At 37.0% G+C, this 14,416-nt stretch overlaps 1 protein-coding gene and 1 pseudogene across 1 annotated transcript; both read right to left on the bottom strand.

Moving 5' to 3' along the window:
• Positions 1 to 2,351: 2,351 nt before the first annotated feature.
• Positions 2,352 to 4,775, bottom strand: LOC148097708 (uncharacterized). The gene has a single exon (XM_087831411.1). It carries the CDS (start codon positions 4,602 to 4,604, stop codon positions 2,352 to 2,354), a length of 2,253 nt encoding a protein of 750 aa, XP_087687537.1. The 5' UTR covers positions 4,605 to 4,775.
• Positions 4,776 to 12,781: 8,006 nt separating this feature from the next.
• LOC102785496 (chemokine XC receptor 1-like) lies at positions 12,782 to 13,786 on the bottom strand (annotated as a pseudogene).
• Positions 13,787 to 14,416: the final 630 nt, after the last annotated feature.

Below are 14,416 nucleotides of genomic sequence, written 5' to 3'. Positions count from 1 at the left end.
AGGGACATCTCAACATTTAACCTGTAATACACATATTTTTCCCTGCATTACATAATTAATCATTACATTATTTACCTGCATTATATCAATATCTATATTTACATAATGTCCCAGCTTCATTTATAGCTACATGCTATAATTATGTTACTAATTCTTTCACTGTACATCTTTCTGGCTTTTATGATTCAAAGTTAGCATTTTATTAGCTCCCTCTGTCTAGCTCTTGCAGAATAACACCAGCTGCCACCAGAAAAGAATGATAAATAAGCATTGCTTAGATCTAAATGCAAGAGATGTGTGTTTTGCCTTTCTGAACACTAGAGGTCACTCAGGTACTCTGTAAAGTTCATGAATTCAGATGCCTATGAGAGAGATTATTAACGTTCTCTAAGAAACACATTGCTTTTTATATGCTCTTTATGCTCTGGCTGGGGAGTGAGAACTTATGTGATCAATTTCAGCTGCTCATATACTTGAACATGAGTCAAAAGTTGGTAACTGTCAGCATTGGTTTTGATTATTTTAAAAAAAATAAAATCTTATATGACCATACAAAAAATTAGAGATGGCACGATACCACTTTTTTATGTCCGATACCGATATCATAAATTTGGATATCTGCCGATACCGATATGAATCCGATATGTGTTTTTTAATCAATAAAACTTTTTTTAATATCTTGCTGCATTTTGTATAAGTTTATACTCAAGTTTAAATAAATAACAACACTAAAGCTATCCTGTTATACCTGTATGTAAAAAAAAAAAAAAAAAAAAAAAAATACACTGCGCCCAAAATATTTCATAGTTCAGTAATACCAATCTAATAAACTTAAACCTGCTCCATCCTTCCTATTCTGGTATTTTAAAGAGTATTTAGCATAAATATTAAGGAACCTAACTAATAGGGTTGCAAACTCCCAGCAAAAAAAAAATAGGGAACTACCCCCACCCCCACCTCATGATGCTTAATCGATGTAATCAAATTTAATTTGATGCAGGGAGGAAAATGCACAGAAATAAATTATTTTTCAATGATAATTAAATAGATTCAACATCTTTCTTCAACAAAATTGCAGACTGCACAGATGGTACCTTCCCAAAGGAAAAAGTACTATAGCTTACTAGGGTCTATTAGACTTAACAGTTACTATATACAGTAATGGACTTATATATATATTTTACATCAGATTAAAATTGTGGGTGTAAGAGTCAGATAATTATTTATTAAAAGCTTGACATTTTAAATCAGAATAAGAAAGAAAAGTATGTCTTTGTGCCCCCTTTTCCCTGTTCATGCCCTATTGGCCCCCCTGGCTAAACTTTGCTAGATCCGCCCCTGCACAGTTACCAGCCGTCAGCTGCGTAGAAAACGATCCTGGTGTAGAAAGTAATATTAAATAAATTCTAACAACAGCTTATCAAGCTTAATAGTGCTGCTGTTGTTCAGCCGCTGGTTTCCTCTTTCTTGTGCAAAGTGGGCCAAAAACAAAGAAGAGAGACGGACCCGCGACAGAAAAGCCGATCAGCTGATCATTGATCAGTTTCACGTTTGAAGTAGGAGCAGGAGAGGGAGGGGGAGAGAGGCAGTCGCTCCATATATCGGTTGTTAAGCTTAACGCGGGAATGCTTTACAAACATTCAGAGATGAACTTACACACTTGCTTTACTTCTCTCTGGGAAAACTTCCTCGGAGATGAAATGCTGGTTTGGTAGCGAAGCTCCACACAGCCGCTCTATCACGTGACGCACACTGCTGCAACGTGCTACGGTTATGAGCCGAGTTATGCCATGTAGCAAGTTTTGTGAGGTGCTTTTTTTATATTTAATGGATCGGATTACATTTTTTATTTCTCGCCGATATCCGATCCAGGAATTTGGGTCAGTATCGGACCGATATGTAATATCGGATCGGTCCATCTCTACAAAAAATGTTATGTTTCTGAGTTTACAAACCATGAGCTTTTTTACATAATTCAAACAACATTCAAAATTGTTTCATATCCACATAATGTGCCATATTACAAAATTATTAAAACATCAAAAATAGACAAAATAAAAACAGTTAAAAAAACCCGTCAATTTACTATTGAAGTTATGTTAGTATGGCTAAACAAGCAGTTAGGATGTTTTTCTGTGATGACCATCCTGAATAGGAAAATAGTCGTTATTAGTCACGACACAGAGAGCCCTATTGATGATGATCAGCCAGGTGGAAGATCTAGTGTCCTGTGTGATCTGCTTGTAAGTCAGATTCTCAAACTGAAAACACAAATCCACTCAAATGAATGCCACTCTAAGCACTTCCATTCCCTTTTATTAAGAATCACACATAAGTTTTGTATATGTGATTTATTTAAATGTCATTTTAAATGTGATTATACCTTTTGATCTGAGAAGGTTGGTGACTTCGTTCCTGTATGGCTCATTTTGATCATTGTAGCCTGATTTGCCAATCCAATCTGTAATTGTTTTTAGATCATCATCTGCTATAACACCTTTGTTTTGAAGCAGAGAAAACCATGTCTTTACCATCTCTGTGCTGTGTTTCTGAAAGCTGTTTTCAAAAATTTCAAGCCTGGTGTTGCTCATTGAGTTGTTCTGAAAGTCTTTGAAGTCCTTATTATGATACAACCAGAATCTTGGCATTGAACCAATGATTGTCAGCTTGAAGGTGCTCTTTATATCATTATTACTTATGGCTGCAGCCAAGAGGTCTCTGAAGGCTGGTGATTTTGTACTGGGAAATTCACGATGGACTTCTGTAGGTACATAAACAGTTGGAAGTTCCCGACCATGAGAACTGTCCACTTTAGAAATGAGACTTCGATCCAGAGGAGATGAGTTTGTTGCCACTTCAAGCATGGCCTCTGCTAATCTGCTATTCTGGTTCTGTTTATGGGCCTTCAATATACTACTGACTGGTGGCTGGTGATCTGCATTGATGAACTTTCCAAGTCCTGGATTTTGAATTGCATATTTATGCCAGTTTTTGTATAACTCTACTTTTCCAACCTCTCTCTGAAGTATCTTTTTGCATTCATTTATTATCTGTCTTGGTTCATTTTCCTCTTCCTCTCCCCTCATTGCTTTAGTTAATTCTTTCCGGTTGATGAAAGGCTCCCAATGGCCTGGGTAACCGGGGAAAGCATCAGCCTCCACAGATTGGAGGCGATTTACTTCCACAGTGATCTCTTCTTCACTGGCTTTTGGTTTCATTCCCTGTGCCAAAGCATGAAACAAGCAGCTCTTTCCCTTACTTTCTATGCTCATTGTCTGGTTATTCATGTGCACATCATAATGACCATCAGGATACTGGACACTTTTTGGTCTGTAAACTAATGTCACAGTTTTTTTAGCAGGTCTAGTGTCCGGGCTCAGCTCTTGCATTTTCGTAAGTCTTCCATTGCTGTCTTCTGTTAGGATGACAACTTTAGTGCCAGTGGCTTCTGACAGAACTCTGATATCAAGGATGGTGCCTGCAGTCGTGGAGTTCTTGAACTTTTCAGCATATGATTGTGAGTGTTGACCTGCATGTCCTACAAGTTTGTGATTAGAATTTAGCTTTCTTGGCATGCATGTAATGTGTCTGGTGTTCTGTCCAGCTTTGAGGTTTTCCTCTGTGTTGCGACTCTTTAAGCCCTTTCTTATGTAACGACCAATTGCACCATTTGCCTGGCCTTTAACAATAGAAACTATGTGAGTGGAGACCATGTAAACACTTTGGATACCTCCCAGAAGTGCTGTTGTTTTTCTGTGGCTATGCAATTTAGCTTTACCAGTCACTGTGGAGAGGAATGGATTCAGCATGTTCTTCCAGCTGAGGTCTTCATAGAATGGCTGTATTGCTGTACTGACCTCTTTGAAAATGGCCAACAGTTTATTCTTCCTGCTCTCATCCTTCAGGAGATCGTGACGTTGCTTTTTATCATCAAGCTGTGAGAGAATAATGAGATCTCCTAATGTAGATAAAGGCTCTTTTTCTATTTTTAATTTTACTTTATCTTCAGTGTCATTTAGTGTTTGAGTCAGTATTTTCCCTTCATTCTTTCCTGGTACATAGCTGATTTTTTCTTTTAACATTTCTTTACGTGTGTGTTTTACTACATTCTTCAAATTAGTCTTTAAGACTACACTGAAGCCATCTTTAGCCTGTCTTGAAAGGAACATTGACATTGATTTAAACTGTTTACCAAATTTAAATAAGGTTTTAAAACATTTGAATCCATTTGATATCAGCTTTCCAGTTCCTGACGCAATAAGAGAGACACTAATGGAAATGGCTTTTTCTATAGCCCATGAATTCCAGCTGAATTCTCCTGTCACCATGGCCTCAATGCCAGTGATGCAGTCTGATATTCCCTCTGTAATGAGTCCCAATCCAACTTGAGCAAATGTTCCAAATGTAAATGCAGTGAGCAGTGCTCCTCCAACAATGTGTAAAACTCCAAGAAAGAACACCAGCAGACCTTCCCATGAGAAACTATTCTTCTCTACCACAGAAAGTACATATTTCAGACCTCGATGGTAGGCGTTCATGGCTTCAACTTGGAGATCTTTATCCTCGTCTGACACCAGTTGAAAAATCTGGATTGTTTTGGACATTGCATCCCTCGCTTTCTCTTTTATTTCATCCAAATTTTGGATGGCCTCAGTAATGTTTTTGTCAAATTAACTATACATTATGCACTTGGTTAACTGTTTTTCCAGGCCGTTTGGGTTACTGTTTGTTGAGTCTGCAGAGGACATTTTTACAAATTGAAGACAGCCTGTTAGTTCCTCAATGAGAGTGGTATTATAAATATCTTGAAGATTTTCACAGTATTCTGAAAACAGGTTTATCTCAGCAACATCATTCATCATGTGATTTATCTTTTCTGCTGCAAGTTTCTCCAGAGAGGACACTGTGCTGAAAGATGGCTGTAGTTGTTCATTGGAGATGATTACCTGACCAGATCCAGGTTTACCTTTGCATGCAGTTTGACCAAAAGCCTGGAGTTCCACTCTTGTGTTCTCAGAGAGTAAGGAGAGGATAACAAATAATCCTCCATTATTGTTCACCTCTGTGGAAACCTTTATGTCTGTGCAATGTCCAGCAAGGTTTGTGGCAACAATGACATCACCGGGAAACAGCTCCTTGTGTATTTTGCTCAAACTGTCTCTGTCACTGCAGCGGTAGAGAATAATTTCACCTGGGATGCTGCTGGGACTCCTAGCTTGCTGTATATCTGTGTGTTTTTTTATGTAATCAGTTTTGATCAGCTTTGTTACATAAGTTATTAGGTTGATTCTCTCAGTTTTTGTTCATCAATATTTTTCATCTGGCGTATTTCATAAAAAAGAGTGTCCGTGCCTTTTGTTTCCTCATCTTTATACCACTGCACCATCTGCCTCACTGTGGACCACCAACCACCAGGTTCAGATACAGGGCTTGAGTCAAGAGGAAACTCTCAAAACTCCACATTATGATTGGCTGATGGTTCCCAAAAGGGACTGCATATGATTGGAGATGCATTGTAGGGAAACTCCTTCATATATATCCAGAGACAGAGCACAGAGCTCTGTGATGAACACCTGAGAGTGCTGCAGAGTGCTGATGGATGTCATTAAACAGATGCTTTTCCAGGACTGAAAGGATCTCACTAAGCTGATTAGCTGAGAGCTGACTCAGACTGAGATTTGAAACTGGGAGACTGTATTTCACCGAGAGGATTTCAAGAAACTCAGCACTGTCACTGCCTGATTCGTAGTTGGCTTCACATTTATCCAGATGCCCTATTAAGCCATCTCACTGTGACTCATATTCATCTGAGATCTGGGCACTCAGTTTTTTCAAGCTGCTCTTTAGCTTGTTGGTGAAATTCTTGTAGTCTTTGATTCTGTTTTTCTTTCTGTCTTTCCTCTTTCTTCTGCTTCTCTTCTCTCCTCTTCTCATTTCCTCTTGATTCCTGATTGGCTTATTAAAACAACATTCACACTCATTCAACTCATCGTTAACAACTGGTTTGTTGTATTCCCTTTCAGTGAACACATGTATGTATCATTCATGATGAAAATGATATTCATGGAGACAGGACTTTATTCACAGCATCTCAGTTTGTCACCCATGTGGCTTTCTTTTGAAACGTTGTTCCCCATTTTGATCTGAACAGTGACGTGGTACTTTCTGAAAGATAAAATAAATAAATAACCAAATTAGAAATACTTTTTGATATAACAGCCAACTCATAAGCACTTTATGAGACTTCATTCATTAGAAAAAAGAAAAAAAAATCAAAAAACAAACCTAATTTAATTTTGAAGGTTCTCCTCTTTATATTACTGTCTCACTTACTTTGGTGCAACAGCATCACAGCCAGTATTTTAGATCTCTTCCTAGAAGGTCTGTTTAGCCAACATGCCTTCTTGCTCTACAATTTCATCATGAACCTCAATCTTGCACAGAGGATGAACATCATCTGTGTGCACTGCCTGACTGTCATGTCAAGGATAATCCTGATGATGAAATCTAGATCCCCAGCTAGAATTCAGAGACCAAACAGGAATCTTCAAAGGTCAGAGCATTCAAGCCTGAAGTTCGCACATAGATCAGAAATTAAAGTCTTATAATATGCAGTTAGGCTAATAATTTTAAATCTCTACACAAACTGATAACCATGTAAAAGTCTTTTGGGATGAAAATCTCAAACTGCTTGCCAGTTCACTGCTGAACTTTCTTTACAGGCATTGATTTCTCAGTTCAAAGGGTTTGGAGTTAAAAGTCCTCTAAGCAGTGACCAAGCCTAACATCAACAGAAAACCCTAAAGGGTAGTTTCAAATGTACTAATGAATAGATAGATTCAAAGGAACATATTATGTCAACAGAGAAGAAGTAGTCCAACCATTAATGGGAGCCATTAGTAATATCCCATTGGTGCTGATATGCTAAAGCCATTCCAAGAAAAAGGCTTCTACACTTCCTACTGGTTTCTGAGCGCTGTAACCATCAATAATTTAGTTTTCTCAATTTCAAGGCATTTTTTATTGACATGGTATAAACTGATTAAACATTTGCCAAAGTGACTCACCTGTTTCCAAAACTTTCAATGCCAAGAAGCACCAACTTCAATGTACTGGAATGTGAAAATTGCTTTGGCCTTGTTATATTCCATTTCTTCAAACTAGAGCATGCTACTGGAATTTCTTGAGGATCTGTTGAAACGACAAAGGTGGTAAGGTCAGTGGTATTTAAAGTCTTTAGTAACTCAGTCTGCTCCATTGTGTAGTGCCTAACACATTAGCCTCACAGGTGAAAGATTCCTTGTTTAACACCAGGAAGACACACAAGAATCTGGAAGGGTTTCCAATGTGTGATTTGGCATGTGCAATTTTGAATTTGGCAAAATGTTTGCCAAATCAAACATGTTTTTTCTATGTGCGCATAGAAAAACAGCAACATGGAAGAAGGAACACAAGAAGCTGGAGAAGTACCAAGGGCTCAGAGAAGAGCTCGAGAAGATATGGAGGGTAAAGGCAGCAGTGGTCCCAGTGGTAATCGAAGCATTCGGTGCAGTGACCGCCAAGCTAGGCGAGTGTGTCCAGCAGATCCCAGGGACAACATCTGACATCACTGTATCTATCCAATAAAGGCTTTGTAGCCTTTATTGGATAGATTGTAGATTGACAGGAAAACGGGGAAAGAGTGAAGTGGGAAGACATGCAACAATTCCGCAGATCAGACTCAACCTGGGCCTACTGCTCTCGAGCCATACGGCATATGGTCACCTGCTCACCCACTAAGCTTAACTGGTGACCAGGGGAATTTTTTATATACCAAGAGTATGTGAAGGTGTGAATGGAGTAACCAGTTGATGTACACCACAGCAATAGTGATCCTTGACATACTTAGCTATAAGTTAAACAGTTACAAGAAGCAGTACCGAACTAGCGAACCCTAACCTTAACCCAGATAGCCCGCGAGTTTAAACAATACTCACTACATACAAAGTGGTCTAAACAGTCCCAAAAATATGGCATTATCTCAATTATGTCTTCCAGGTTCCTGAAGACCTAAACTTAAATAATCAATATAAATTGTCTAGTATACCACAAAACTTTGTGTTAGTAAATAAAACAGTTAGATGTTTACATTTTTCCTTCATCTGGAGATTTAGATGGACGCCATTTAACACAGAATGACTGTACTCCTTGTATGTTGAATAAAGTAAGACAGTGTTGTCTGTGTTATTTTCTTTATTCAAAAATGCTCCCCGGGAAAGTCTGTGGAGAGTCCATCCGTTATTCGAACCTTGGATGTAGGAGGAACAATGCAGTTTTTGTCCCGGACCAGCTCTTTATCTTCTCGAAGATATTTGAGGGAGCATGGGAGTTTACCCATGTTTTTTCTTGACTGGGAGATAGCATTTGACTGTGTCCCTCGAAGTTTTCTCTGGGAAGTTCTTTAGGAGTATGGGGTGTCTGGCCTGTTACAAGCCAGGAGATGGCTGTAGAGAGGGAGGTCTGAGCTTCTCTGCTTAGGTGAAACAGGTGGAGCAATTCATTCTTATTACATTACATTATGTGGAACGATCTGCCTTTAGAGATGAGACAGGTTTCTCTTCTTAAATCACACCTGAAAACCCATATCTTCACCCTGGCCTTTGACTCCTTGTGAGATGTTGGTTTTTTGTTCTAGTTTTATTTCAGATGTTTTAGTTTAATTTATGCTATTTTATCTTATTTTTTTTAAATATAGGGCTGTTTTAATTCTTATGTATTATGTTTTTTATTTTTTATTGTTTTGTTTTATTCTACAGCACTTTTGTCATGTGCTTTGTATTTTAAAATGCTTTATAAATAAAGATGGATTGGATTGGATTACCTTCCTCTGGAAGTTCAATTGGCAAAACTGTCTGTGCAACAATGTCCATATGAAGTGAAACTAAACTTAGCCCAGAGATTATATCTCCATACCACGAATGTTTTACCTGTTTTACTAGATCTCAGAATGTAGATTGTTTTGTTAGGATGCTACTGTTTGCACAGACTGATTGCACTTGTCACCTGTTGTATTAGACAATACAGTAGAACACAGTGTTATCCGGGTTATTTTTATTGGTCAAATTCTTGAAGACCTAACCTTGACTGCACAAAATAATAGGTATGGCGTGTTTTCACTGAGATGAAATATGACCTTTTCCTGTTGCTTTTTATGATACAATAGTAGTGACAAAACCACTCAGTGTTAAAAATCTGGTACCATTAAATAAATGGAAAGGATTTAAGATGAACAACAAAGTTTACCTGCCCAGTCAGTCTTTTTTATTTTGGTTGGTTATCTTTTGAATTTTAAAGTATGTTTACTTCATAATAGTGTACACTTGCAATTCTTACTCTTTACTTGTATCTTGATTTATCTTGATGGTTTTTCATTACTCAGAATGTAAAGTTAATGTAGATCTGATCTGCACATATTTGTTAAACAGAAAAATCCATAAAATCACCTTGGAGAAATGTCAGAATCAGAATCAGAAAGACATTTATCCCCAAGGGGCAATTAAGTTAACTGTAGTCCTGAAAAAATTGGATGGAAGATGCATCCTTGTTTATAATAATAATTTTATTATTATAAAGAATAATCTTCTTTCAACATTTTTAAGTTCTAAGTTCAATGAAAACTGAATCGTTTTTAAGCTGCTGTGACTGTGTGATACTCATGATTAGGTAAAAGTAGCTTTCTAAATTACTTTTAATTAATCAGAAGTTAAACATGAATTTAATGATTCTTCACAGACTAAGAAAGTATACGAACATTTACAGTTTATACACTGACATAAAAAGACAGTAGTTCATTTTATATTTCTGTGAAAAAAGTGAAACACCTAAGCTCCTCAAAGTCCTCTGAATGCTCCTTTGTGTTTTAGCGATATTGTGTAAATATAATACCAACAGCTGTTCCCCATCATTTGTTCAGTGAAATAAACACACACAACAAGGCAAATATTGTACTGGGGGCCCCTTTATCTTTAAGTTTAGTGAGAATTAAAAGAGTTGATTAATTACATTTATATTGAAAATAGAGGCAAACTTTTTTTTCCCATTTTCTAGTCTAGTCTAAGTAAGGTAATAAAATATCTTTTTTTAAAAAGTCAAAGTTGTTGCATTACCTTCATGTGGAGTTTTAGATGGGGAAAGCAGTCTGCACTACAGCGTCCATATGAAGTGAAACTAAATTGTAACTCAGAGATGATTAAATCTGTTACCTGCCAGGAATGTTTGAACTGAGAGTCAAACACAAAGCTGTGGCTTTTTGTTTTGTCTACATGTTTCATTTTGCATATGCATATTCTTCTTTCAGATCTAACCTTAAAAGACTGGTCTTGTTTAAGGACTCTGAAGTAGAGAAAGTTGGAAGCGATACAGTCTGAACTAACTGTTTCCAAACTCTGTGAGGACTCCTCAGCTCTAAATATAACCAGTTATTCTGTTCTGTTAAGGTGGGATTTTTATTTCAAATTCATACATCACCAGGTAATTTAATTTTAGTGGCAGAATGAGACTAAAAACCTCTTATTAAGATTTAGGATTATTACATTATAATATCATGTAACATAAGAGACATTTAGCCTTTTTTCTTTTTATTCCTGCCATGTCTGATGACTTTTGCAATCAGAATTATGATCTGAATGCACTGTTGTGCCCAACATATTCTGCTTTTCCTCCTCTTGTTGATGTGTTTCTTTTATCTCTTTTATTTATTCATTTCTATTTGTGTTATTTCAGTCGTTACATTAAATATAATATTATATATTATAGTATGACAATGTCTAAGCTGAAAGGTAGGAGAAAAAAAGAAGGGGGGGAGGATACAACAAAATATAATAAAAGGATGTACCCTCAACTGCTGCACCAGTAAGAAAAAACAAACGGAAAAAAACAGCCTCTGTATGTCTCTTTGTCATAAAATGTACTTGATAATAAGGGTGGAAAGCCACAACAACGCCCCCAGAGGCAGACAGAACTAGATCCAGGAGATCCGGGCCATCCACAGCCCTCAAGAGTACAAGAGTACACATCTCAGCGATATCTGTGCATCCATCGCAGCAGGAAAAGGACGGAGGGGCGCCCATGGCCAAAGAGCTAGAGTCCCAGAGAACAAGACACAACGAGCAGCCGACCACATTAGAGGACTGGTCACCCTGGCACAAGCTAAGAAAACCACCCCTGACCATTGCTTCCAAGGGTGCAGTTTAGCGTCTTTTTTTTCTCCTAATAATTGACATATTCTTGGTGAAACACCTGCTAATAATACAGCAAATTAAAATAATTTCATGGATTTGAGATATGGACAAAATCATATTTATTTCTCTTTCACTGAAATGTTTTTCTTAACCTAATCAAAATAATTTATGTATTAATGAGGAGCCCTTTAAGATTAGAAATGATGCATTTTGGCCAGTAAATATGGATTATGTTTAAGGTAAGCATTTGGTGCAGCTAAACCAGAGGCAGCAATTACCTGCCGTATTTTTGTTGAGCCCAGCACTCAGCGTAGTTCTGCAAGTGATTTACTTTTTACTTTCTAAAGTTTTTCCGCCATCTAATGGAGAAGTTTGGGATTGCATTCAGGTCAAAACCACTGCTGTATTCACTGTGTTTCCTGTAATTATGAGACTTGGATTCTAATTTATAATAATAAACTTCGCATTTACTCATTTCTGGCATAAGAAGTATTCACTAAATTAATAGTCTGATAAAACATTTTGATAACCTGTAAGTTTTACAACAGTATAATTTGAATTTCTATTAAGTCACTTAAGTAAATAGTAGGAGATGAGGAAATGTTTTTATGGCTGTTGTTTAACTAAAAATGTTTGAAAATTACATTTCAGATTTTCATCAAAAACAGTTTTTATTTTAGTTGTTACTTTATAGCCTGAAAGGATGCTTAGAAATAACTAAAATGCAGTTTTATAAAAAAAAATGTATTTATATTTTATTACAGAAAATTTTTACTTCACAGCTTAAAAATGAATTGAAAAATAAGTCAGTAAACAAAACAGTATAGCACAAAGTCATAAAAGTGCACTGATATCAGTCTGTCCGGTCAGCAACCGGTGGTGGTTTGATCGGAGGACGGTGCTTCTGTGCGTCTTACACATTAACTGTTACGCAGAGGTTTCAGGATGATGGAATAGGCTGTAATAATGCAGACCTTCTCTGGATGAGTCATGTGCTCTTCTTTCACCGTCAGATTTATCCAGACCACGTGGATTTATGCACACACAACCCACAGCAGTTATTAATAGGATCAGTTTTCCTGATATCAAAAACATGTTGATTTTCCTAAATTGTAATGCCATTTACACTGTTTTATTAGTCACTCAGACTATCATTGATTATTATTGAAAGAAATATGTGTTTAAAAAATGTCCATTGTTAGTATAACACTCTTCTCACATTGGCACATTGCTGGGAGTGCATCATTTCAAAATTTACCACTAGACAAATCTTGCCCTTACACTTCACAGTAGTGACACCATAAAGTAGTGCTGCCAGTGCAATTTTTTTGTCAGTTCAGCCTGCCATGGCATTATACAGAATTTCGTTAGAAGAGAGAAGTGAAAATGGCTTCACTGAATTTCAGCAACAGTTTATTTTTTTACACAAAACAGTGTGAATGCAAAGGAATGCAGTGAAATGCACACATGTTGTTGTTGTTGTTGTTTTTTAACTGGCTCAGTGAAAAACTGAAAAATAGATATTATGTAAAAGCATTTACAAATTAAATCAATATGTAAATTTAAGACAGATTGTTTAAAGGATAGTCATGCAGGTCCTCGTTGACAGCAGTACTTTGTTCTGTGAAAACAACTTTCTGGCTAATAGTTGTGTTCCGGCCAGCGTCTCTCTCCCTGTTCTTCCTGCACACATTTTCACAGTGCAAAAGATTCAACAGATGCTTTCGCAACTTTTGTGAGATCATATAGAGCAGAGGGTTCATACAGCAATGAGAATAGGCAAGCATTTCACAAATACGAGACGTGATAGCCAACCGGTCCTGTGTTTTACAACCTTTGGGTGTATAGAGGGATTTGATTAAAAGCATAATATGGTATGGCCCCCAGCAAATGAAAAATGCTGCAACAATACACAACAGCACAACTACAGTCCTGTGCTTCTTTCTGTTTAAAGCTTGTAAAACCTTCTTGAGGATGGCAGAATAGCAGAAAATAACAATGGCGAATGGGAGGAAGAATAGCAGTGACACTTGGAGGTGTTGCCCGAGGTTGTCTTCAGATGTCTCACAATAGGTATAATTCTCCCAGTTTCCCACCTTTGTGATCACAGCTTCCCTCAGGGATGCAGAGATGCTGATGACCCAGGCAGCTACACAAGCACCAATTGCGTACTTCTTTCTGTCTAGTTTGTTTAGCTGGTTGTGCAGCACCACAGTAATGAAACGATCCACTGTCATCGCAGTCAGCAGAATGACACTGCTGTACAGACCAACAAAGAATGCGGCAGAAATCAATTTTCAGAAAAAATCTCCAAAGACCCAGTGGTGTAGGTGATCAACAGCCCAGAATGGAAGTGTGATGGTGAAGATTAAATCAGAGCAGACCAGGTTCAGGATGAAAATATTTGTGATACTTTTCAGGTTCTCGTAGATGAAAAGGACACATAAGAGGAGACCATTGCCTATGACACTGATGATGAAGATCAATATGAACAAAGTGCCAGTAAAGGTTGGAAAGTTAACCTCACATAGATAATGTTCTTCTTCAGTTTTGTAGTTGCTTTCCATTGTCAAGTTTCTATAAAACACAAAAACAAAACTAGATTTTTAAAATGTAATTAAATACATTAACTAAGCAGTTTTCTTTATGGGAATTTCTTTTTTTTATATTTTAGTTTTTGTATGATCTGTAAAACACAGAGTAATAAAGCACCAAATTAGGAGAAGATGCACAGCAAATACTGATCAACTTACCCCAAGCATCAGCTGTCAATTTCCCGTGCTGGAAAGGTTTTGATGTTCTTAAGTAAACTTATAGTTCCTCTTTTTAAGTTAGAGTCAGAGCACTGCCTTAAAGGAAAGCACACATTTTTTTAAACATTGTTTGTCATACTTTTTACTGACAAATAACTGTCTACAAGCATCCTGCATCAATCATACCAGACATCAGAATATAATATAACCTATAAAATCTGACAAGAGCTGTGTTGAAACTTTAAAGGTTATCATTTTGAAAGCTCCAGTTTGTATTTTGCTTTTTTGTTTCATTTTTTTTTATGTTGTTGTGTTATACTATTTGTAAGGCAAACCATGAGTAGCCAGTATTAAACTGCAGTGCACAAACATTTCATATTTTAAGATGTTTAAATATTTCTCCAGCATATCAGGATATCTTATTTATGTGTTATGCCTTCAACA

The sequence above is a fragment of the Neolamprologus brichardi genome, chromosome 18, assembly GCF_056152115.1.
Source record: "Neolamprologus brichardi isolate AB-2024 chromosome 18, ASM5615211v1, whole genome shotgun sequence".
NCBI lineage: Eukaryota > Metazoa > Chordata > Actinopteri > Cichliformes > Cichlidae > Neolamprologus > Neolamprologus brichardi.
This window is presented reverse-complemented; position numbering and strand designations above follow the sequence as displayed.